Source organism: Aphanomyces invadans, assembly GCF_000520115.1.
Source record: "Aphanomyces invadans strain NJM9701 unplaced genomic scaffold supercont1.71, whole genome shotgun sequence".
NCBI lineage: Eukaryota > Oomycota > Saprolegniomycetes > Saprolegniales > Verrucalvaceae > Aphanomyces > Aphanomyces invadans.
Genome location: NW_008580216.1, coordinates 22,592 through 44,912, shown reverse-complemented (window position 1 = coordinate 44,912; position 22,321 = coordinate 22,592). Strand labels below are relative to the sequence as shown.

The 22,321-nt window shown below is 52.8% G+C and overlaps 13 protein-coding genes across 19 annotated transcripts; 8 read left to right on the top strand and 5 right to left on the bottom strand.

Moving 5' to 3' along the window:
* Positions 1-172: 172 nt before the first annotated feature.
* On the top strand, positions 173-841 carry H310_14468 (hypothetical protein). The gene has a single exon (XM_008882334.1). The coding sequence runs from the start codon at positions 327-329 to the stop codon at positions 819-821; it is 495 nt and encodes a 164-aa protein (XP_008880556.1). The 5' UTR covers positions 173-326; the 3' UTR covers positions 822-841.
* A 274-nt stretch (positions 842-1,115) lies between these two features.
* On the bottom strand, positions 1,116-2,696 carry H310_14467 (hypothetical protein). Its single transcript, XM_008882333.1, has one exon. It carries the CDS (start codon positions 2,681-2,683, stop codon positions 1,277-1,279), a length of 1,407 nt encoding a protein of 468 aa, XP_008880555.1. The 5' UTR covers positions 2,684-2,696; the 3' UTR covers positions 1,116-1,276.
* A 542-nt stretch (positions 2,697-3,238) lies between these two features.
* On the top strand, positions 3,239-4,655 carry H310_14466 (hypothetical protein). Its single transcript, XM_008882332.1, has 7 exons — positions 3,239-3,481; positions 3,532-3,687; positions 3,734-3,878; positions 3,932-4,033; positions 4,079-4,165; positions 4,210-4,368; positions 4,420-4,655. Exons 1-7 carry the CDS (start codon positions 3,261-3,263, stop codon positions 4,627-4,629), a joined length of 1,080 nt encoding a protein of 359 aa, XP_008880554.1. The 5' UTR covers positions 3,239-3,260; the 3' UTR covers positions 4,630-4,655.
* Positions 4,656-4,767: 112 nt separating this feature from the next.
* Positions 4,768-5,558, bottom strand: H310_14465 (hypothetical protein). The gene is made up of 3 exons (XM_008882331.1): positions 5,321-5,558; positions 5,113-5,280; positions 4,768-5,057 (listed from the first exon to the last, which is right to left on the bottom strand). Exons 1-3 carry the CDS (start codon positions 5,529-5,531, stop codon positions 4,828-4,830), a joined length of 609 nt encoding a protein of 202 aa, XP_008880553.1. The 5' UTR covers positions 5,532-5,558; the 3' UTR covers positions 4,768-4,827.
* Positions 5,559-6,124: 566 nt separating this feature from the next.
* On the bottom strand, positions 6,125-6,403 carry H310_14464 (hypothetical protein; the record flags this gene model as incomplete). The annotated part of the gene is made up of 3 exons (XM_008882330.1): positions 6,125-6,133; positions 6,179-6,250; positions 6,302-6,403. The coding sequence occupies 3 exons, from the start codon at positions 6,401-6,403 to the stop codon at positions 6,125-6,127; spliced, it is 183 nt and encodes a 60-aa protein (XP_008880552.1).
* A 176-nt stretch (positions 6,404-6,579) lies between these two features.
* Positions 6,580-9,411, top strand: H310_14463. Of its 2 annotated transcripts, XM_008882328.1 has the most exons (12): positions 6,580-6,947; positions 6,997-7,080; positions 7,130-7,418; positions 7,467-7,604; positions 7,647-7,804; positions 7,851-8,024; positions 8,066-8,198; positions 8,245-8,406; positions 8,456-8,527; positions 8,571-8,668; positions 8,734-8,902; positions 8,950-9,411. In XM_008882328.1, exons 1-12 carry the CDS (start codon positions 6,586-6,588, stop codon positions 9,250-9,252), a joined length of 2,142 nt encoding a protein of 713 aa, XP_008880550.1. In that variant the 5' UTR covers positions 6,580-6,585; the 3' UTR covers positions 9,253-9,411. The 2 variants fall into 2 exon arrangements, with proteins under 2 accessions (XP_008880550.1, XP_008880551.1); XM_008882329.1 differs by having other exon boundaries at positions 8,571-8,902.
* A 248-nt stretch (positions 9,412-9,659) lies between these two features.
* On the top strand, positions 9,660-10,996 carry H310_14462 (hypothetical protein). Its single transcript, XM_008882327.1, has 2 exons — positions 9,660-10,371; positions 10,426-10,996. Exons 1-2 carry the CDS (start codon positions 9,761-9,763, stop codon positions 10,766-10,768), a joined length of 954 nt encoding a protein of 317 aa, XP_008880549.1. The 5' UTR covers positions 9,660-9,760; the 3' UTR covers positions 10,769-10,996.
* A 123-nt stretch (positions 10,997-11,119) lies between these two features.
* On the top strand, positions 11,120-11,954 carry H310_14461 (hypothetical protein). Its single transcript, XM_008882326.1, has 3 exons — positions 11,120-11,391; positions 11,441-11,646; positions 11,698-11,954. Exons 1-3 carry the CDS (start codon positions 11,187-11,189, stop codon positions 11,842-11,844), a joined length of 558 nt encoding a protein of 185 aa, XP_008880548.1. The 5' UTR covers positions 11,120-11,186; the 3' UTR covers positions 11,845-11,954.
* A 453-nt stretch (positions 11,955-12,407) lies between these two features.
* Positions 12,408-13,787, top strand: H310_14460 (hypothetical protein). The gene has a single exon (XM_008882325.1). It carries the CDS (start codon positions 12,447-12,449, stop codon positions 13,755-13,757), a length of 1,311 nt encoding a protein of 436 aa, XP_008880547.1. The 5' UTR covers positions 12,408-12,446; the 3' UTR covers positions 13,758-13,787.
* Positions 13,788-13,884: 97 nt separating this feature from the next.
* On the bottom strand, positions 13,885-15,441 carry H310_14459 (hypothetical protein). The gene has a single exon (XM_008882324.1). It carries the CDS (start codon positions 15,212-15,214, stop codon positions 14,096-14,098), a length of 1,119 nt encoding a protein of 372 aa, XP_008880546.1. The 5' UTR covers positions 15,215-15,441; the 3' UTR covers positions 13,885-14,095.
* A 91-nt stretch (positions 15,442-15,532) lies between these two features.
* Positions 15,533-16,814, top strand: H310_14458 (hypothetical protein). The gene is made up of 5 exons (XM_008882323.1): positions 15,533-15,853; positions 15,898-16,024; positions 16,078-16,229; positions 16,280-16,467; positions 16,516-16,814. Exons 1-5 carry the CDS (start codon positions 15,724-15,726, stop codon positions 16,606-16,608), a joined length of 690 nt encoding a protein of 229 aa, XP_008880545.1. The 5' UTR covers positions 15,533-15,723; the 3' UTR covers positions 16,609-16,814.
* Positions 16,815-18,280, top strand: H310_14457 (hypothetical protein). The gene is made up of 7 exons (XM_008882322.1): positions 16,815-17,124; positions 17,177-17,332; positions 17,381-17,525; positions 17,566-17,667; positions 17,708-17,794; positions 17,840-17,998; positions 18,043-18,280. Exons 1-7 carry the CDS (start codon positions 16,871-16,873, stop codon positions 18,250-18,252), a joined length of 1,113 nt encoding a protein of 370 aa, XP_008880544.1. The 5' UTR covers positions 16,815-16,870; the 3' UTR covers positions 18,253-18,280.
* A 31-nt stretch (positions 18,281-18,311) lies between these two features.
* H310_14456 (hypothetical protein) lies at positions 18,312-21,187 on the bottom strand. Of its 6 annotated transcripts, XM_008882319.1 has the most exons (19): positions 21,031-21,187; positions 20,829-20,978; positions 20,676-20,786; positions 20,526-20,630; positions 20,376-20,477; positions 20,228-20,332; positions 20,085-20,183; positions 19,940-20,041; positions 19,807-19,899; positions 19,644-19,760; positions 19,471-19,596; positions 19,326-19,424; positions 19,177-19,272; positions 19,030-19,131; positions 18,905-18,985; positions 18,763-18,855; positions 18,621-18,713; positions 18,543-18,575; positions 18,312-18,498 (listed from the first exon to the last, which is right to left on the bottom strand). In XM_008882319.1, the coding sequence occupies exons 1-19, from the start codon at positions 21,130-21,132 to the stop codon at positions 18,484-18,486; spliced, it is 1,824 nt and encodes a 607-aa protein (XP_008880541.1). In that variant the 5' UTR covers positions 21,133-21,187; the 3' UTR covers positions 18,312-18,483. The 6 variants fall into 6 exon arrangements, with proteins under 6 accessions (XP_008880541.1, XP_008880540.1, XP_008880539.1 ...); XM_008882318.1 differs by having other exon boundaries at positions 20,376-20,630; XM_008882317.1 differs by having other exon boundaries at positions 18,312-18,575.
* Between the last annotated feature and the right edge of the window lie 1,134 nt (positions 21,188-22,321).

The window sequence follows — 22,321 nt, the reverse complement described above, 5'->3', positions numbered from 1 at the left end:
AGTTTCCAAGCAACTGTCGTCGAAAAATGAGGTTTCACTCAGTTTGGTAGTTGCGTTCGTCCTCCTAAACTCCATCAATATGATCGCCAGGGTATCACGATCTGCAATGGACTGTGCAGAAATCTGGACCTCCCGGGCGCAATGGCGACAAATTAGCGAGCGTGCAACGGAGCGAGAAGCGACAACGTACTTTGGAAAATATGCGCCGATATGGAGAGACTCCGATGGCGATGCACTCATTCTCGATTCACAGAGCGCGTACATGAACGAAGAAGCTGTTTTGGGTTGTGTGATATTTGTTGCTTTAGTACAGGCTGGTCTTCTTCATGATGCGTAAAAATTCCTCCTCGTTGATTTCACCGTCGCCGTCGCGGTCAGCCTCATCGATCATTTCTTGCAACTCTTCGTCCGTCATGTTTTCACCGAGTTCCTTTGCGACACGTTTGAGATTCCGGAAGCTGATCTTGCCAGTCTCATCGTCGTCGAACAGCCGGAACGCCTTCAGGATCTCTTCCCGAGAATCCTTCTCGCTCATCTTGGACGTCATCATCTCCAAGAACTCGGTAAAGTCGATCGTTCCGCTGCCGTCCTTGTCAATGTCGGATATCATCTTTTTGATTTCTTCTTTCTTGGGCTCAAACCCGAGAGCACGCATGGCAACTTTAAGTTCCTTGGCGTCGATCGTGCCACTGCCATCCGTGTCGAAAAGGTCGAAAGCTTCTCGAATCTCTTGCTTCTGCTCCTCCGTCAGCTCGAACTTCTTGTTCTTGGCCGCGGCCCCCGTCGCCGCACCCGCCTTCCCGGTCTTGCGTCCTGCGTAAGCGGCTGACATCCAATTCAAAAGTAAACCAATGAAACGGCTCAAGATTTTCGAAGGGCGGTTGTTCGAATTTTATTTCTACTTGACTTTTGTATCCCACCCGAATCCGGCTAATTATCCGGATATTCATGATCTTTCGAAGGAGAGAATGTTAACGCCGTAACATCGAAAACAACGTCGAGGGACTGCGCGGGATCACGCATGCAGACGTGCGTGGACTCTCCCCTTTGAACACCGGCATCCTTCATCGTCTCGACGCACTCCTGCTTGTTGGGCAGAGCTTGACAGCGATGGCCTCGATGATTGTCAAAATTAAATGAGCATTCATTTATCCCACATGATAGAGTACTAGGGTTTCGGGGTTTGCCAAAAATGGGAAATGTGCGCAAAACCACGACGACGTCTGGATTGAATCGTTGCTTTCGTTGCTGGGGTTGGTCTGGAGCAACTCGGTGCTCACCTGCCCAATTGCTGAATCTGTTGGGCCTTATGTTGGTGCTGCTTTTTTTGATTCTCAAGGAATTGGTGGTACTGCCCAGCTTCAGCACCTAGGGGCATCGAGTCGTACGCGTGGGAGGTTTCGTACGCTGTGTAATCTTCAAATGGCCGGTACTCATCCCTCGGGTCCACTGAAGCGTGTTCGCAGTGGCTCCTCGAGCCATTGCTGTGGTGGCTGATGGTGGACGGGGGCGCTTGCAACGTTTGCAGCAACGCGGCCTTTTGCCGATACGTCCCAGCCTCCGCCCCGAGTGGCAATGTGTCGTCTGGGTTGTTGGCGACTGTCAGGTACCGCGTGTCTTCGCCCATACCTTGTGTTTGGGACAGTGGATTCGGTAGGAGCTGAATGAGCTGTTTCTTGTGCATATTGCGAGCATACGACCCTGCCTCGGCTCCCAACGGCAGTGTGTCATCTGGCTGGTTTGCATCGGTCACATACTGTTGGTCATCCTCCTGGCTGTGCATGTGGGCGCCAAACAAAGATGTGGTCTGGACGTGGAAACGTGCGGCGGAAGCGGTCGGGCGAGGAGGAGTGGGAAACTTGATCACGTCGGGCTTCGTGGTGCATTTGACATCGTCAGTCGAGTCCTTCGCCTGCCACGTAGATTGAATCATTTTCATGTTGTTGGCCATCCCTGAGCCGCCGATTTGAGAAATCAGTTGCGCTTTTCTCGCCGCTCGGGCTTCGGCAGAGGTCGGTTTGCTACGAGAGGACGAGCCAGATGACTCTTTCGACGACGGCGCTTTGGTGGATGGCTTGGGTTGCTTTGGTGGTCGAAAGCCTTCGATACGTTGCTCTGCAACGGGCAACTCGATTCGATTCACCGACGAGTTCGGCGGTGTTGGTCGGGGAGGCGATGTCGCCGACGAGATCGCAAATCGGGACTGAGACTTAGTCGAGACAGGCGTGATCGCAGGAGTCGTCGCAAGCGCACCCTGTTCCTCGAAAAGAGCGACGCGAGATGACTGTCTGTACCGCCGTTGGTTGTCTTCGTATGTCGACGGTGTTGGACGTGGAATTGCCGAAGACGACGCAGAAGAGGACGGATGGACCGAGTTGTCTTGGTCGTTCTCAAACGTCAAGTGCTGGAAGCGCGAGTTCTGCGTCCCTCCAATCATGACTTGCGCGGTAGATTTGACAGACGGGCGGCGCTGGATTGCGTCCATCTGACCGTACGGATCGACGAAGTCCTCAAACTGTGGCGGCTTGCGTCGCTGACATCGCTTGAAGAAGAAGACGATAATGATACCGACGACGAGAGCGGCACCTACGCCGACGAGAAGGATGGTGACCCATCCGTTCTTCGCTTCCTCCAATGCTCGTGGTCGCTGGTCAATCATGCGATGTGCCAGCCCCATCGCCATTACTACCGTCGCGCAATAAGGGTTCAGAGACATCATCCGGATATCGCAAAGGCAAGACATCTTGTCTGGATAAACCAAAACGTCTGATACGGATACATCCGGTTAACATTTCGATAAACATCTCAAATCATTCCGACGTTACTGTCGACAGCGAACTTCAATCGTGTCAACAGTTCGTGCCATTCAATTGGTTGAGTACAACGCGCGACATGTCCACGCCATCGCTCCATAGGTCACAGCGCACACCTCAGTGATCCACCTCTCAATCATCATCCATCGCTCGATCATGATCCACGGGCAGGCCCAGCCGAATAAATATCTTCCATGCGGGGAATTCCCACCCTATACAAATGTGTTTGGACCTTATCATGCTATCGACTATTCATCTTTATAACCAATCAAGTTCCTAAACGAATAGACACTCGTTCTATTTATAGGTGTGGGACAGTGCGAAATTTGGAAAAAAATTGACGAATTGTTTTGTGCTTTTTTCATTCTATTCGTCTTATCCGGATGATTATTCGGCGCCTCTGCTCGACCAAGATGCATCATTCTGCATCCGAACGTACGGGAGAGGATGGCGACTGAGAACCGAGACGGCAGATACCAGCCCAACGAGACACCCTATGGCCATCGCGCGCAGTCCCATGATGGACCGATTGTCATTGAAGAAGGCGCTCGAAACAATCTAGACTTGGGAGATGGAGAAGTCAACAAGCAGCGACAAAAGATCTTGCCTCAGTTCAAGTTCATCTTGTTCATGATCTTTGTGAACGTCATCGTTTTTGTCGTGGAAATGTAAGTTGTCTGCATGGTGATTCACTGTCCTGACTAACGTTCGAATTCAGTGGCGAGAATGGATGGGCATTCGAGGACATGAAGTTGAACCCATTGCTCGGACCAACGGCGACGGTGTTGCTCCAAATGGGAGCCCAGCGCACCGACTTGATCTTTGACGGAGAATGGTGGCGGTTGCTCACGGCGATGTTTCTTCACGCAGGCTTGTACGGATCCCCACCTTCCCGATATTCGTCCTGACCATATCCTTAGACTGCACTTGTTTTTCAACATGCTGGGTCTCTACCAACTTGGCGTGGAGCTTGAAAACTCGTTCGATCGGCGCCGCATCGTCTTCATCTACTTTAGCTCTGGCGTCGTGGGGGCCATTTGCTCGGCGGTATTCGTGCCTGACGTGGTATGAATACACCCTCCCAATGCCTGCAAAACCTTGACTCACTGCTTCTGAAGGTCGGCGTGGGAGCATCGGGAGCAATTTTCGGCCTTTTTGGAGCAACGTTTGCTGAGTTTATCTTGAATTGGGCTTTGTATGCCAACCGACTTTGTCACATGGTGCGTGATTCGATGCATCGTCGTCATGGCTTGAGAAATTGCTAGACGAACTTGATCGTGGTCGCAGTTGTAAACTTGGCCATTGGACTTCTTCCTTACGTTAACAATTTCGCCCACTTGTCTGGGTTCATCGTACGTGCTCGACACAAAGGCCGCGTCGTTGACATGCCACTTAGACGGGTCTTGGGATGGGATTTGCCATCCTGAGTCTGCCCACGTCGCGCGAAGACCGTATGTTGAACACCCGATCGCCCCGCCAGCGCCTTTTGGGCAAGTTTGGAGGCGTTTTCACCTTCCTCTTTGCCTTGATGTTTGTCGTCCTTTTGGCCACTCGCGTAAGTCTTTCTCGTCTGGTACTAGCGCCGTCCTGACATGACTCTTGTTAGTCGGACGCATCCAAGTCGTGCTCGTGGTGTAAGTACTTGGATTGCGTGCCTGCCCCATGGTGGAACTGCGACACCACTGGTGGCGGCCAGTGCTACGGCCAAAAGTTCAACAATGGAACGCTGATCATCACGTGCCCGAGTGGCCGCAACGTGACGGCGCCCCTTGGCAGCGACTTCACAGCTGCCGTGTGCACTTCCCTATGCACGTAATTTATACACGATTTTTTCCATTTGTCGGCTTGGATTTGTTGGGCGATGGATACAGGATGAGGTGCTTGGGGAATGTTGCGGCAATTGCCGCGAGAGACGAACGAATGCTGCGGAGAACTCCAAGAATTTGATGGGATTCGACCGGTTTGATAGAGACGGCGATTCGAGTGCACATTCAAAAGCTTATAAGTTATCCACCTACGCATTGTTTGTCGGTGGTTTCAGTGGGGTAAACAGCGCCGCAAAGCTGCACGTGGTGGGCTCTGCCCTTTGCACATATTCCCGCAGAGGACTGAGGCTAATGGAGGCGGACGACAGAGCCAGCACTTTGGCGTGAGTGAGCGGCGGCGCGGACGAGTCGGTCGTAGTCTTGGCGTGGGCTTTGCACTTGCCTTTGATTTGAGCAAACTTTTCACATCCGTCGACAGCTACCAAGTGCCCGACTGTCAAGCGATGCACCATAGAACGCGCCGCCGTGCGTACCGCATTTTCGGCCACCACCATGGGCAATGCAGTACCCCTTGCTCTGGGCAAGCTTCTCGCAGTCGTCGACTTGGCATTTTCGCCCACCCCCATGAGCAATGCAATGGCCTTTGCTTTGAGCGAGCTTGGAACAGGACGCCACTTTGCATCGAGTGCCGCCTCCGTGCGCTACTTGGCGCGTCAACACGAAGTTCCGGCTTGCGTTTACCTTTGCAAAGGCCGCGCGTCTGGGCAAACTTGACGCACCCGTCGTGGTGGCACAACGCTCGGCGACTGCTAGTTTGTTTGTCGTTCATATTGCGAATGGATCGAAATTTTCGCACATCTTGATGGCTTCGACAATCGAGGCATCTTTCGTCGAAGAGTGGGTTGTCCACGGCCGACCCAATCAAGGACGGCACCGCCGGCCACATGGACATTCGCCTTGCTCGTTCTTCAACGGGGGCGTCAGCATCTGGAGCGCCAGGATCATTCGACGCATTCCCTCTCCCACCCTTCTTATCCTTGCGTTTTGGGAGTTTCGGGGCCGGACTGATGCCACGAAAGGGTTCACGTTGCAGTGAGCGGGAGCCACTGCACAGCCCAGAAGACGGAGGCAATGAGACGGCGAAAACCAGTCGATATTAACGTCGTAAACGTTAGTTGCTACAACTGTGCGAGGGGAAGTATCGGATGGTCGTTCGAAGCGGAGGCGGCTGCAGGGATCGAGACGGACGGGAGTGGGGAATCGGAAGTACAATCTCTTCAATGCATCTCAGAAAATGTAGATAAGGTTGATTTGCTTCATCGTCACTTTCCCCACTCGCTCCTGTCGCCGCTCGGTCGATCGCCGCCTCACGGTTCCTACACGAGATGGAAACCCACGAGAAACGAATCGGGCGTAAGAGGTCAAGCATATTCCGTTGTCATTACAACACTCTCCATACCATCCTGCATCGCGACTAAACTGGTCCTACAACGAAGGAAGTGGTGCGTCGGGGGCTGAGTAGCAGTAGCACAGAACGCGACTTCTTTACTCCGCCTACACGCGCCATGAGTCTTGCACATAATGCCTCCTGCAACATACCTTGGCAGCAACAGGGTTCTTCTTGTTGTACTTCTTGGCGAAGCGTTGGTTGCGCAAGAACTTGGGGTCCAACTAGAGCGACGACGATCAGTCATGAACGACGGAGGACGCAGGAGCACGTACGCCCTTGGTCGACTTGTAGCGGTGGTTTTTGGGCTTGCGGATCCCGTTCTTGTGGGCCTTGAAAGTTTGGTTGCGGGCGGTATGATGCTTTTGCTTGACCATGTTAACCTCGTAATTGGCAAATACATGGCTAGCCACTGCCTCCACTTAATGGCCAGGGTAAACCAACCAATTAAATCCAATCATTTCAGCCAATCAGAACCCTACTTACACTAATTCAAGGCGATCGATATCCGGATGATACGTGGGGTACTGTATCCGGACCTGCAAGACGTGATTTCGAAATGGCGGAATCGAGTGCCGTGTCCGCATCCGAGAGAGAGTTCATCGTGCCGCTCTCGCAGAACCTGCAGCAACGACTCGGAGACAGGCAGTATGAAAAGCGAAAAGGCGCTGCGCTCGAGCTTGAGAACCTCGTCAAACAGCTCGCGGAAAGCAAGAACCCAGCCGACAAAGACGCAATCCCCATTGTGATCGATTTGCTCGAAAAAAAGTTCACCCGATCCGTCAATGCCAACTTCCGTAAAGGGGGACTTATTGGGCTCGCCGGAACAGCAATTGGACTCATGCACAACGCTGAATTGTACCTCGATGCTCTCATCCCCCCTGTCTTGCACTGCTTTGATGACTCCGAAGCGCGAGTCCGGTAAGACCTGACCCGTCGTCGTTCGCGTGCGCAATGGAGTTATTCACAGGTACTATGCATGCGAGAGCTTGTACAACATCGTCAAAGTCGCACGTGGCGCTATTCTCAAGTACTTCAACCAGATCTTTGATGGGTACGTCTGTTCGTTGTTCTCCATCTCTTGACTTTCCCACGTACATTAGTCTATGTAAGCTATTTGCTGACGTGGACACGGATGTGAAGAATGGCGCTCACTTGTTGGATCGATTGGTGAAGGACATTGTGACCGAGAGCGAGGTGTTCGACGTCGACATGTTCATTCCCTTGCTCCAGAACAACATCCGCAAGACGAATCCTTACATTCGTCAGCTCATTGTCGGGTGGATCACTGTACTGGACTCAGTGCCAGACATTGAAATGCTTGACTACCTTCCCGACTTCCTGGACGGTCTTTTCAACATGCTCAGCGACGGCAATCGGGAAATCCGACAGGTCCATGACTGCCCTGTTCATTCTAACCGGCATAATCGTGTGTTGCAGGCTGCTGACAGCGCATTGAGTGAATTCCTTCGCGAGATCAAATCCACGCCATTCGTCGACTTGGGGCCGATGGTGCACATCCTCGTGGCGCAGTGCCAGTCCAAGGAGCGGTTCACGCGGTTGACGGCAGCCACCTGGGTACATGTGTCATTGAGATGTACATGATTTCATCGGGTCTAGGTGCTGGACTTTGTTGTGTTGGGGAAGGAACGTCTCGTGCGGTTCTACGCCGAGTTGCTCGGGGCGATTCTGACGTGCATTTCGGACGCCGAGGGGGAAATTCGGTTGGTCGGAGAACGGGCGAACGCGGATTTGCTTGCCTTGGTCAAAGCTACAACGTATGGCTCTTGTCGAGAAGGATCCTCATTGACGAAATCTTGACAGGGGAGATGTCGACTTTCTGCCCCTTATTGCCAAGCTCAACGTCGAGCTCGTGAGCACGTACATCCCGACGCGACTGGCGTCTTTGACATGGATTTCCATGTTGCTCGAGAAAAAACCGACGCAATTGAGCTCCCAACTGAGCGCGCTCCTGCCCACCTTGCTCAAGACTCTCAGGTACACAGTAGGTGTCAAGAAACAATGCTGACCTTACGCAGCGACACGTCGGACCAAGTCGTGTCACTCAACTTGGAAGTTCTTGCCCGACTCAGCACGAACCTGTCCCAACTTGAGTTTTCCAAAGTACTTCAGGCTGTCATTCAACTTTTCGCGACGGACGCGCGGCTCTTGGTGGGTTCTATGTAATCGAGAGTCAGCTCTGAATCGCTGGCTGCAGGAGAAGCGAGGGTCCCTCATTGTGCGCAAACTGTGCGCGCTGTTGGACGCCAAGAGCATCTACATGGTGTTTGCAACTGTCCTGAGCTCGCATGAAGACCTGGATTACGTTTCGCTGATGGTGCACACACTCAACCTGATCCTGCTCACCGCCAACGAACTGGTGCGTGCATCGTTTTTCACCCATCTGATCGTTCCGATCGGATGGACAGGAACACTTGCGAGCGGTGCTTCGGCGATGCTTCGACTCAAAAGCGTCCAAGGAAGACGTCGAAGTGTTTACGGTATGCAGTCAGGAGGAATAGTTAGCTGGATCAACTCTCGTAGACGCTGTACAAGACGTGGTGCCACAACCCCGTGTCCACGTTTAGCCTCTGTTTGCTGGCCCAGTCGTACGAGCTCTCGAGCGCATTGGTCCTGAAATTATATCCTTTTTCACGCGCCACACTCCTCCCCTTCGTTCGTAAAGGTCTCCTTAACCTGTTCTTACCAGTGAGATCGATGCTTCCGTCGGATTCCTCATGCAAATCGACAAGCTCGTCCAACTCCTCGAGTCACCCATCTTCATCCAGCTACGTTTGCAGCTGCTCGAGACACACGCGCCATACCATCTCAATCTCATGAAGAGCATGTACGGCCTTCTCATGCTCCTTCCCCAGGTACTGTCATATCATGACCCGTTCTCTTACTTCAACGAGTACAATAGAGCTCTGCGTTTCGAACCCTGCGCGACCGTTTGGCTAGCGTGACCTCCATGGCAATGGCCATCTCCAAACCCCAGCAACAACACCCGTCCCCGGCGGCTTCGCCTGTAGCTTCCCAGCGCAAGGAAGCGCCGAATGTGGGAGGCGTGCCAATTAGCTCGATCAGTGTCAGTGTCTCTGTGCCGGCTCTCCTTGCGCATTTTGACGCTGTCCAAGCCAAGCACACTGCCCTTCGCCAACACGTGTTGGCTCAAAAGTCAGTCATCCGCCAATCCTCACTTCTCGCTGCTACTTCTACAACTTAGTCGGTCGATCTCGACCTTGAACGATGCGTACTCAATTTTGAAATGTCAAAGCTGATGGAGACACGAGAACGGTACTTTGGCGACGAGCGCCGAGCTCTCGCGTACTATGACGCTGGGTTTTTCATCTATGGCGCATGGGGGAGAGAATATACCGTCCGCATTGAAAACCAAAGGGACAGCAGCACTCCCATGAAGTTGGGGAGGTCTCGATAAAATGCCCACACGCCACATCAAGTCTACGCACTACTGTCTCTCGTTTGCTGCGTTTTTCCGTATCCCTCAGAGAGAAGATTGATCGGACATGGCATGTCTTGGACAAGCTCCCACATGCAGCGACGTCAGGACGTCGTGGAACGATGTGATCTCATGCGCTGTCTTCACTGGGACACCGCTGCTTGAAATCGAAATGCGGAATACATCGGTGGTGGCGAGACATATCCGGATAAATCACAATTCCCGGATATGCTCAAGTGGAGGCAACCAATGGTTGAAGCTGTTATCGGACAAGATGAAGGTGACGCTCAAGGCCAAGCATGGCGGAGGTAAGACCTCCGCAGTCTTGGAGCTGCCGAAGAAGTCGGTCCCCGTCGATATTGAACAGTCAAATGGAGAGTCCAACGAAGAAAATGAGCAAGAGGTCGAGGATGACGGCGATGACGATGACGATGACGACGATGACGATGACGACGATGGAGAAGTTAACAGTAGTGATGACGATGAAGAGGATGGTGGAGATGGCGATAACAACGATGGCGACGACGACGATGAGCTTCCAGGTGATGACAACTTTGGCGAAGATGATGACGCTGAGGAAGGCGCTGTCGGGTTTGCGGATGCCATGAGCAAGGTCTTGAACCAGAACGTTGAGCAAGAGAAGGCGCCGATTTTGGCGAAGCGCGTGACCTCGCAAATGCGCGAGATTTCCAAGGATAAGTCGACGACAAAGGAGTCCAAGATGAGCGCAAAGGAAAAGCGCGCGCGGGAGGAGAAGGACATGGTGATCCCGAGCCATTTGACCATGGTCCAGGACAAGGCACTCCGTGGGATTGCGACCAAGGGGGTTGTCGCGCTCTTCAATGCCATCGCCAAGCACCAGCACGGCCAGCAGCAACAAGACGGGTATGGATTGTGTCACTATATTGGTAGTCCAAATCAAACGGATATGATGTTTAGGTCCAAGCAGATCAAATCTCTGAGCAAAGACTCTTTCCTTGGGCTGCTGAAGCAACAAGGCAAGAAGATGGAAACTCCAGCGCCGCAAGACGACTGCAGCGATGATACCGCGGACAAGTCGAGCTGGTCCGTGGTCCAGGATGACTACATGATGGGCGCCAAGATGAAGGACTTCGACAAGGACGATGAGGTTGCGAATGAGGACCAAGACGTGTGGAACGCAGCCCATGATCACCTGGACTCGGACAATGAAGATGGCGGCAAACACCAAAAGAACAAGGCAAAAGGCCACCCAAAGAAGGGCGGCGGCCACAAGCCAACCAAGAAGCAACGCACCAGATAGAACCCAATACACTAGGAAACACTGTTATCTAATTGACGTCGCATGTGGAGGAAGGCATATTGGACTTGTATTGTTGGAATCGGCGCTGGGCCTCCTCCTCGACTCGCTTGGAGACCTTCTGCTCTTCCAAGTACCGATGCTGAACGAGGAAGCCCCCGTAAGCTCCGCCAAGGCCAAAGATCACCGCCATCGCGGCCTTGCCCACGTTGTTGTTCCCTCGCATTCTTGATGTTCGAGTTTTGCACCACCAGTTCGATTTCCGGATAAAATCGATCTTTAACCGGTTACCTCCGAAGCGTCGCGACGGTTGCCGAGTCGATTTCGTTAAGTCGATGTTTGTATGAACAAACGTTTCACGCTGGCCCAACCGCCGGCCAGTTGACACCGCACATAGTTCAACTTTAGTTGGTTTGATCACATGGGTCTGCTCACGCTCCTCCGCAAGCTCAAGAAGGATGACTCGGAAGCCCGAATCTTGGTGCTCGGCCTCGACAACGGCGGCAAAACCACGATCCTGAAGAAGTTGTCGGAAGAGGACATCAGTCACATCATGCCAACGCAAGGTTTCAACGTCAAGAGTCTGCAGGTGGATGGGTTCAAGCTCAATATGTGGGATATTGGCGGTACTGCGTCGACCTGTCTTGAAACATCAAGTCATATTTTTTTGAATAGGTCAAAAGACGATTCGCCCGTACTGGCGAAACTACTACGAGCAAACGGACGCCCTCATTTATGTGATCGACAGTGCGGATCGCCGCCGCTTGGAAGAAACCGGTGTCGAGCTGAACGCGCTACTCGAAGAAGAGAAGCTCAGCTCGGCTTGCTTGCTTGTCTTTGCTAACAAACAAGATTTGCTCAATGCGTTGCCTGCGTCCGAGGTATGCATTATATCGCTACCCAATGGTATAAGAAGATGACGGGTTCACTAGATTTCGACGGCGTTGAACCTGAGCTCAATCCGCAACCGACCATACCAAATCCAGGCATGCTCGGCCAAAACTGGCGAAGGCTTGCAAGAAGGCATGGAATGGATAGTCGGAAAGGTGGGCGAAGAGCGTGGCCGCGAGGCCAAGTAAATGAACACCTGTGGCACTTGCTTTGCTGCCGATTCGACTTTGTTTTCCTCGGTAGTGCCCTCTGCAGCTCTTGGCGTAACAATAACAATGCATGGCTCATACTTGATCGACGTTTGTTATTTAAGTAACCCCGAAACCCCGACGCTAAGTAGAGTTCGTGGTTGTGGTTAGCGTTTCAACCAATGAACTACGATTGTAAACCTCGTTTAAACGGGTTTTAAAATTTGGAGCTCAGGTCACGAATGCAGGGCGCGACGCTGGGGACAAATTGTCGCGCACGGAGGCTTTAATTTGTGCACATCTTTGCTCATACACGGTGCATACTTATGATAAACTCTAGATATTCCAGCCGCATTATTTGCGGTCGATGGAGCCGTTAATCACGCAACTCGTTTAAACGTAAGTTCGTTTAAACGCGCTGTGTTAATGGCCTATGATTGGCTGATACAAGAAGTAGGGGTGGGTGAATGCCCAATTAGGTCGACGTTAGGCCGTCAAATTTCCCGATTAGGATCCAAATCCTGGTTTTGATTGGCGGTATTCGTGTCCAGTGTTGAGCGCCTCACGTCAATTCATTCCGCGATTCATTCCCCCAACTCAGCATGTTCCGCTCGATCATCAAGGCCACTCCGCTGCTCCGCCCGACGGGCCAGCAAGTCCGCCGTCTGAACTTGCATGAGTACCAATCCATGAAGATCATGCAATCGTACGGCGTCGCGATCCCTGCCTCCGAAGCTGCCGACACACCCGAGCAAGCTGTCCAAGTGTACAACAAGCTCAAGGGCGGCAATGACACGAAGGACGTCGTGATCAAAGCGCAAGCGTTGACTGGTGGTCGCGGTCTCGGTCATTTCAAGAACGGCTTCAAGGGTGGTGTCCACATGTGCACCAAGGCCGAAGATGCTAAGAAGTTCGCCCAAAAGATGATTGGCGAAACCCTTGTCACCAAGCAAACGGGTGTAAAAGGGATTGAAGTGGCTAAAGTGTTCCTTATGGAACGCGTTTACTTGCGCCGCGAAATGTATTTTAGCATTTTGATGGACCGTGCGTCGCAAGGTCCGGTGTTGGTCGGTTCACCTGCCGGTGGTACCTCTATTGAAGATGTTGCGCACAACACGCCCGAGCTTATCTTCAAGGAGCACGTCGACATCATGACCGGTCCCACCAACGAACAGTTAACCCGCTTGGCGAAGAACATGGGCTTGGACGGTCCTGCCCTTCCCCGTGGCGTGGAACTCTTGGGCAACTTGTACAAGATGTTCATTGGTGTTGATGCGACCCAGGTTGAAATTAACCCCTTGGCCGAAACCCCTGAAGGCCAAGTGTTTGCTTGCGACGCCAAGATCAACTTCGACGACAACGCCGCATTCCGGCAAGCCGAGATCTTTGCCCAACGCGACAAGACCCAAGAGGATGCCCGTGAAGTTGAAGCCAGCGCATACGACCTCAACTACATCGGTTTGGACGGCAACATCGGGTGCCTCGTGAACGGCGCCGGTCTTGCCATGGCCACCATGGATATCATCCAGTTGTTTGGCGGTTCCCCTGCCAACTTTTTGGATGTAGGCGGTGGTGCCACTGAAGCGCAGGTGAAGAAGGCGTTTGAAATCCTGAACGCCGACAACCAAGTCAAGTCGATCTTGGTCAACATCTTTGGCGGTATCATGCGCTGCGACGTGATTGCTGCTGGTATCATTGCCGCCGCCAAGGATCTCGGCATGAAGAAGCCAATTGTGATCCGATTGCAAGGGACGAACGTGGAAAAGGCCCGCGCCCTCATCGAGAACTCGGGCTTCCGCATGATCGTCGCCAACGACTTGGATGACGCTGCTCAAAAGGCCGTCAAGATTGCCGACATTGTCACCCAAGCCGAAGAAGTCCACGTCAACGTGAGCTTCGAGTTGCCTCTTTAGATATCGAAAATGAAACACAAGTTGCTGTAATTTTTGTGTTGGATTGGTCGAAGGTATTTTCCTGGGGCTTCATTGGTGGAAATTATCAACGAATCTCGGACCTGTCCAATCAAATGATTGAGTTGCTGTGAATGGAAAAATTCTGATTGGATATAAATTGTTGAATCATCGTGTATGATTGGCTGAGAGAGTTGAATTCTCTCTTGTTACTTGAAAATCTGCACCGCCAAGATGACGACGGCAGCAGCCCCAGCGACGAGCACCGCAAAGACCCATCCAATGTGGCTAAGAATGCTAGCATATCGAGTTGGCTCAGTGTCAGATGCTTGAGACGTCCACTACAAGAGCGCGGGACCGATCAGGACGAGGTACACGCCAAACACACCAGAGACATGCACCACTGTGCTCACGTCGTTGACCGCATACCCGAGTAGAATGGGCGGGACAGCAGAGGCAAGTCGGCTGATGACCTTGGGCAGCGACGTCGAATCCTCAATGGAATTGCCGACATTGATCGCGATGAGCGGGAACGAACTGATGGTGTCGATTGCTGGAAACAAGACGAGGAACGTACGAACTGCCACCGGCATCGACGGAAAAGAGCTCCAGTTGAGGTTGACACTCGACAATGTGTGAGATCCAAACGAGATGGAGCAGAGAACGGCGAGCAGGACGTAAATGCAGGTGGTCGTGGTCATAGCAGCGGCGAAAATGGCAGGGGCAGCCGCAGTTGCTTCTTTCTTCAGCGGGGCAATGAGCGAAGGAACACACATGTGACAGAACTGAGTAAAGACAACTGTGCTGACAAGGAGACCCAAGCCATCGAAGTCGACGAGCGGGAGAGGGTCAGAGTGCCCCGAGTGGATCGATCGGGTCAAAAGGAGGCTGCCGCCCATGAGGGTGAAGGCGACGAATCGAATCGATGTCAAGAAAAGTTGGACGACAATCTGTTCAGTGAGATCGACGCAGGACAAGGGGATCACCACTGCGCTGTAAAGAAGAACTGCGCCGGTCGTGGTCAGGCCAGGAAACTGCGTGGAGGTGGCGGCGATGAACACCTGGGCAAACGCGACGAGAACAGCGTAGCCATAGCTGTACAGGGCGACTTGGTACAGATGAGCGCCAGTGGAGCCGAGGTAGACGCGGCACAGTGTTACAACTTCGACGTCATCTGAATTGTCTTGAGGGACGAGTTGGAGGCGGCGGCGATGTCGTTCGAGCGTCTCACAAGTCCATAGCACAGTCAAGTACGAGAGGAACGACATGACAACGACAGTGCTGAGACCAAGGACAAGGCCCGCGTGGTAGACGGCATAAGGAATGGTGAGACAGCCCACACCGAGGATCGTGTTGAGCGTGTACGAATAGCACACTAGGGGCGAGTAAGAGTCAGGGTGGTGTGGCGGGTGGTGGATCTTATGCTCCTGGATGGACGAACAGCGCACGCGGAACTCCATCGCTTGCGGTTGGACGGAGGCAATGCGCAAGTGCCCATGGGTCGTTTCAAGGCCAAATTCCGTTTCATTCACGGGGGTTTCCACCGTGTCGACATCTCCGCCCCGCGAATCCTCACTTCATTCGGGATGTCCTCGACAGTGAGTATCTCCATCATCGTGGCGGTTCGGCGGCGCTCATCGCTGAGGCATCTCTTGAAGCCGAGGGAGTTGAATTTGAAGGATTTTTCTGAATTTTTGTGTGTGGACCAGCCGAAAAGAGAGCATATTTCTTCAATATCGAATATAGGACCTCTATAAAATGATATACAAGTTGGAACATGGCGCGCTGTCTGGCTGTAGGCGATGAAGTGGTCACGCTCGGAGTCCGAGGCAAGGTTCTGAAGGTCGTTCCGGCCTCTGGCGCCGCCCTCCTTCAAGTGCATGCCACCTCGACAACTAGATGGGCCTTTCTCCATGAAATCAATGTTTTGTCTGCATCTATTGTGTGGACTCCGTCGCGGTTTCCCTCCATGCTGCAATGCTTTCAAGTCCAAGGCAGCTTAACGTGCAACGAGAACTTAATCCTCTTCCTGCATGGGCTTGGAGACACCCACGAGAGCTTATTTACCCTTGGCCAAGCCATGCAGTTGCCCCAGACTGGTATGTTGTCATTAGCGTCGTGTTCCACTCAGAATATCATGCAGCATTCGCATCATTTCGCGCACCCCATGCCCTTCCATTTGAGCTCGGATACGCGTGGCTCGATCCATCCCTCGATAGAAAGGGCGAAGTCCTTCCTCACCACGTTTATGACCCAAAGCGACTTCACAGGTGCATGTCCCTCCCATTCATGAAGACGCCTTCCAACTTCATGTTCCTTGCAGCCTAGATCAAGTCGTTGCTGTGTGGATGGACGTCCTTTCAATGCTACAGATAGTGTACAATTGGCCACTCCATCGGATCTTCCTGATGGGGTTTGGCCATGGCGGCACGGTCGCATTGCATGTAGCAGCTGCATGCCGCCAACGCCTCGGAGGTATTGTCTTCAGGTTCAACGTTTGGAGTTTCTAACTGCTGTTGCACTAGGTGTCGTGAGTGTGTCTGGTGCGCTATTGCGCCCCACTTGCGCATTAACGAGTGCGACGCCGGGTCTGATGCTCCATAGCACATGTGATCCACTCATTCTCACTGACGTGTTCCAAGCCACAGCCACCGCCATGCCACTCGTCAAGACAAAGTGCTTTGATTACTTCCCCATTGGCCTCTCCAACCAGGTTCGTCGGCATCGTTCGTCCACTCGTTCATGACATCGCATGCAACAGGACGAAATGCGGGCCATCATGCAGTTTTACGACGAGAATTTGTACCTGCGCAACTTGGCGCTGGAGCAGCAAGCTGATGTGTTTGAACTGTGATATCCCTTCACGGACATATGAAAACGGAGGGGTCACTTTGTGTCGCCAACCCCGACACGTCCCCATCCAGTGCACACAATGCAAACGTAAAGTCTGCTGCAGATGTGCGGGAGGCGATAGCTCGAGATCACATCGAAGCAGCGCCTTGTGCGATGGTGACAGCGGTGTCTAAATTGTTGAAAATTTAATCCATCGTTGATCGAAAACGGCGAGCGAGGCACTCGAAACTGCTCAGGGTGGGAAACGCCGCGCAAGCAGCCGCATGACCCGACCAAGCAATTGTGACGAGCAACCGACGGGCCATTACGAACCGAATGAGACTCCTCGCGAAGAAGATGAGCCGAATGGACACGATGCTGAGGCTGGCGTGTACAATGCCAGTGCTGTCCCTCCAACGGCGCCCATCATGGTCCCGAGGCACTCCTCCCCGCCCAAGACCAGGGCGAAAGTGCTGCCCCAGTTCAAGTTCGTCCTGTCCATGATCGCCATCAACGCGATCATCTTCGTCGCTGAAATGTACGAAGCCATTTTCATGGGTGATGTCCGAATACGACGATGTATATGGTAGTGGCGAGAACGGGTGGGCTTTCGAGGACATGAAGGTGAATCCTCTGCTGGGGCCGAATGGAGAAGTTCTACTGAAAATGGGCGCCCAACGCTCCAATTTGATCTTTGCCGGCGACTGGTGGCGCTTGTTCACTGCCATGTTTCTCCACGGCGGGCTGTGCGTGACGTGTAGGACAACCGACGACTCCACTCACTCGATCTCTAGGCTCCATCTTTTGTTCAACATGCTCGCGTTGTACCAGCTCGGCGTTGAGCTCGAGACCACGTTTGACCGGCGCCGTGTGATCGCCATTTACTTTGTGTCGGGCCTCGTTGGGGCGACTTGCTCGGCGGTGTTTGCCCCTGACATGGTACGCCACAGCTTCCTTCCATCGACTCACGTTCGATTAGGTGGGTGTCGGGGCGTCAGGGGCGATCTTTGGCCTCTTTGGCGCAACGTTTGCCGAATTCTTGTTGAACTGGGACCTGTACACGAATCGGTTCTGGCACATGGTTCGTCCATGAACGCCTCCCTGGTCTCATTCGTACACAGGTCAAGTTGATCGTCGTGGGAATGATCAACCTCGGGATTGGTCTGTTGCCATTTGTCAACAACTTTGCCCACCTTTCAGGGTTCCTCGTACGTCGGCGTTGTGAGGATCACGATGGTCACTGCACTGCGTAGAGTGGGTTGGGCATGGGATTCGCCATGCTGAGCCTGCCCACCACCCGCCACCATCGCTTGTTGAACACTCGGACACCGAAGCAGCGGGTTTTGGGCAAGATCGGCGGCTCTTTCACCGTTGGTTTTGCACTACTTTTCATCGTCTTGCTGTCGACTGAGGTCCGTTGCCTTGATCCATGGTGTGATCTGACTGATTTCTTCAGTCGAATGCGAGCAAAGCGTGCTCGTGGTGCAAGTACTTGGATTGCGTGCCTGCTCCATGGTGGAGCTGCGACCCGCCCGTACAAGGGGAGTGCCTTGGCAAGCAATTCGACAACGGCACACTCGTGATCACGTGCCCTGGGGGACAGAACATCACGGCCCCCGCGGGCAGCCCATTTTCAGCTGCAGTCTGCGTTGCAGTATGCTCGTAACTTAATGGCATGTGTGGATCGCTCGCAAGTGTCGAAGTTAGTGGCCCGTACCTGCTTCGGCAGACGACAGAAATCGACTTTGGTTACTCGTTAGAGATGGATGCACAACTATTTGAGTAGATTCGAGTGGACTACACAAAGTGTCGTGCCCAGTGCCATCACGCGGTTCGACTGCACTGGCATAAAGATGCCACCATGCGACATCCGCTATCTGGCACCTTCCACGCACGCCTACGAAATTTGGCACTTCCCACCATGTGACGCCTCACCCTTGCAGCACGGCACAGTACCTTGCCGTCGCCCTTTGCACGACGTGGTTTGGCCTACATTGCCACGATGACCGATGGAATTCCTCGTGAGTCGCGCACCGCCTCGACGGTCTTGTTCGTCTCGATGTATTGTTCCAAGAGCGCCAGCATGTCTGGGTTGCTTCGTCCGCAGTCGATGGGTGTCTTGCCAGCCTACGAACGATCAGTTTTTGATTCCTTGGTGAACGTTCAAGTCGCGCACCACAGTCTTGTACATGGGATCCGCCCCGCGGTCGAGAAGAGAACGCACGGCATCAATGTCATTGCGAAACACAGCTTGGTACAGCTTTGGCCCCTGTGCACCGCGTGCATTGCATCGATACAGTCCCAGTCAAGCAGCTCACCAACACATAGTTGTCGTCAATCGCAGTCACGACGTCGTTGTGGTTGTTGGCAACCGCCACGTCCCGCGCCGTCCGGCCAGCCTACAACACACGTGGTGAACGCCAGCTGCACCACTGCATGCGACCTTGTTTTTCAGCGCAGCCGATGCGTCTTTGGCCAAGAGCGCCTTGACTGTTAGAATATCGCCTTTTTCGGCCGCCACCATCAACGCGGTTGTGCCATCCGCCTACATCGTTGTCGTTAGCTCTTTCCTACACTGTCCGCTGCGTACCGTGGCAGCATCGACGTTCGCTCCATGGGCCAACAGAGCGTTCACTATGGTCCACTTGCCAGCTTGGGCCGCCGTGAAAAGCGGCTCGGTCCCCGTCTTCGCACAAAAAGTTACCGCTATGGAGATGTATCACAGAGGTACAAGCGTACGGCGTCTGGCGAGTTGGCATTTGCTCCTTTTCCAAGCAAGAGCCTCACTGCATCCAACCGCTCCGATCGCACCGCAAAGTGCAGCACCGTGTCACCATTCTGGCATCCAGTCAAAACGACTCTCCTGCAGTGGTGGACCTTGTACCGTCTGCTTTGCTTCGAGGTTGGCGCCTCCAAGAGTGAGCAGCAACTCCGCCACTTCCAAGGACCTGGCGTTGGTGCATGTGGCAGACCCGCCATGGATGGCCAAGAAGAGCGGTGTCGAACCGTCCTGTGATGAGTCAGCCATTCGTGACGACGACAACAGAACCGACGCACATATTCGTCCGAACTTTGCAGCGCGGCCTCGACGGAGGCGCCAGCTTGAATCAAGAATCGAACAGTCTCCACATGGCCGTGCATTGCAGCCACGGCGAGTTCCGTCAAGGTCCCGCCCTGAAAGAGATTGATTCGGGAAGCAGTCGAATCTGTGATGTGTTACCGTGGTGAGTGGGGCATGGTGCACTTGGACAAGGAGCTCAACAACTTCGAGGTGTCCATTTTGGGCGGCCAGGTAGAACGGCGAGACTGCACACTGGAAGCGAATGACGTGGTATTGCACCATGCGAACTTACCCCCGTCGACGCATACGAGGTGTACGTGTGGATGCCGAGCAGATACTTCACCACGCCGATATGTCCATTCACAGATGCCGCGTGCAGCGCTGTTTGCCCATCCTACAAGCGTCGCACATGACGGCGGCATGACGAGGGTTTGTACATTGGTGGTGGCGAGGGAACTCGCTCCATTCTCGACAAGGAATGTGACGATGGCATCATAGCCTCTGTTCGCCGCCACAATGAGCGCTGTGCATCCGTCCTACATTGCAAATGAATGACAGAAAATACGTTTTCAACGCGTACGTTGATCGGTCGGTTGATGCCGTCAACCGCGCCGAGAGCTACCAAATATTGTATCACGTCCAAATGCCCGTTCATGGAGCTCAGGAACAACGGCGTCGCGCCATCCTTACAAGACGATGATGATGTTGGGAGACAAACATCGCCCTACCACCGTGACCGCGTCGTGGGAGGCCCCATGTTGCACGAAGAAGCGCACAATGTCCATGTAGCCGTACATAGATGCGAGATGCAGCGGTGTTAATCCATTGCTCTGCAGACAACAGCGTGAGTACGATGGATCTCGATGCACGGGGCGAACTTCGACTGCGGTTTGGATGACGGCATCCCCTAGATTGGCCACAACTGCCTTGACTTCGTCGAGCTTGCCACCGTATGTGGCATAGAGCAGAGGCGTCCAGTTTCGCTACCGGATAGATTGGCGACAATAAGTCGATTCGCATCGTCGTACAATGTCGAGTCGAGTGGCGGTGGTGCCTTCTGGCTTGGAAAGTCTCTCGTCTTCCAAGGCGGACTGCATGAGCGCCTTGGACATTGCAATCACTTCAGGCATCATATCGTCCTGCTGAAGGATGAGTAGGAAGCAGTCCCAACAGACACGCACCAGGAGGTTGAGTGAAACATCCACGTCTTGGCCTTGAGCCTCACAAGTAGCTTTGAAGATTTCACGATATTCTTCACTTTCCATGAGGTGCTTGTACGTGTCGGCGACGACGTCCACCGCCGCTTCAACTGTCGAGTCGCGGCTGGTGCGCTACCATATTTCATTCGCTTAGAACGCCTTCTTCTGCAAAGCTTTTGTTCACCTCATCGAGCAACGATGCCTGCACATTATTCTCCGCAACATCCTCGACCTTCTTGGCTTGGTCCATCGTCATCCCCACTTCACTTGTTGGGTCACTCGCCATCGTTCACGCAAGAACCAATTTGGGCTCGGCCGCCGTGTGGGGCGACACCATAGATGTCTCTTGCATTACTACGCTGGTCGTGTCCATTGCACCCCTAGTAACGGAATTTTTCACCATTCACTTTCGTATTGAACGAGGCACAATTTCTAATGATTTTATCAAATAATAAAACCAAGTCAAGCGTAAAAACACATGAATGACCAATCATCTCACCACTTGATCATGGATGGCTTAACAACATATACACCAACTAATCATTGACAACGAAGTGACTTAACGATCAATTTATCACGTACACACTCCGTCCAACCAAAGTGGAGTGAGCTTGGGGATGGAAGACATAACGCATCGATATACAGTAATGCCTCCCATTATTTCAACAGGACACATTCAATATCCTCCGAGAACGAATAAATTCATTTCGAGCAGTAAGAATTGAAATTCAAACTTGTACTGATCTCCCCCCCTAAACGAAACCGAGCATTCCATGCGATTTCTACAGGTTATAAATAATTACAGGTACTCTGGTAAAGTTATTACCGGAACTGCCGACAACCAATTACTCCAAATTCATTACTGACATGTTCTAGAAGTCATTGTCCAATATGCCGACGCGGTTCCAGCAGTTGACAACGGTCGATTGCGTCACAGATTGCCACGCCTCTTTGGCCAATCCCATGGCTTCTACAAGAGGTACATCATACAGATTTGTTTGACGTCCTGACATCACGTTGTCAATTTGGTCCAGGGCATCATCACAGGACGATCAGCGCTTCTCGCCTTGTTGTCCGCTCGCTTACTTTGCGTGGCGTGCCGTTTAAGAGCATTACAGATCGTTGATTTAGTTGGTGTGCTTGTAAGCATAAAGGCTTCTTTTGCCCATTTGGCTAGCTCGGTGTATGTTGAGGATGGATGTTGCATGTGATGCACATACCGCTCATGCTTCTCACTCAAAGTCATGCGCGCCTTCATATTCGACAAATGTCAAAAATTACGTTGTTCCAACGTCCTTGAATGTTTGAAAATTCAAGCTGACTTTGAGATTTGATAAATAGAGTTTCAGAATTTATTTGCTTTGACCCGTTTCGATTAGGGGGGGGATCAGTACCGCGACGGAAGAAATGCCATCGGCTGGAAGAAGATTGACGCTCCAACAGAAGGAGGCACTGCGTGACATGCACAGAGCTCA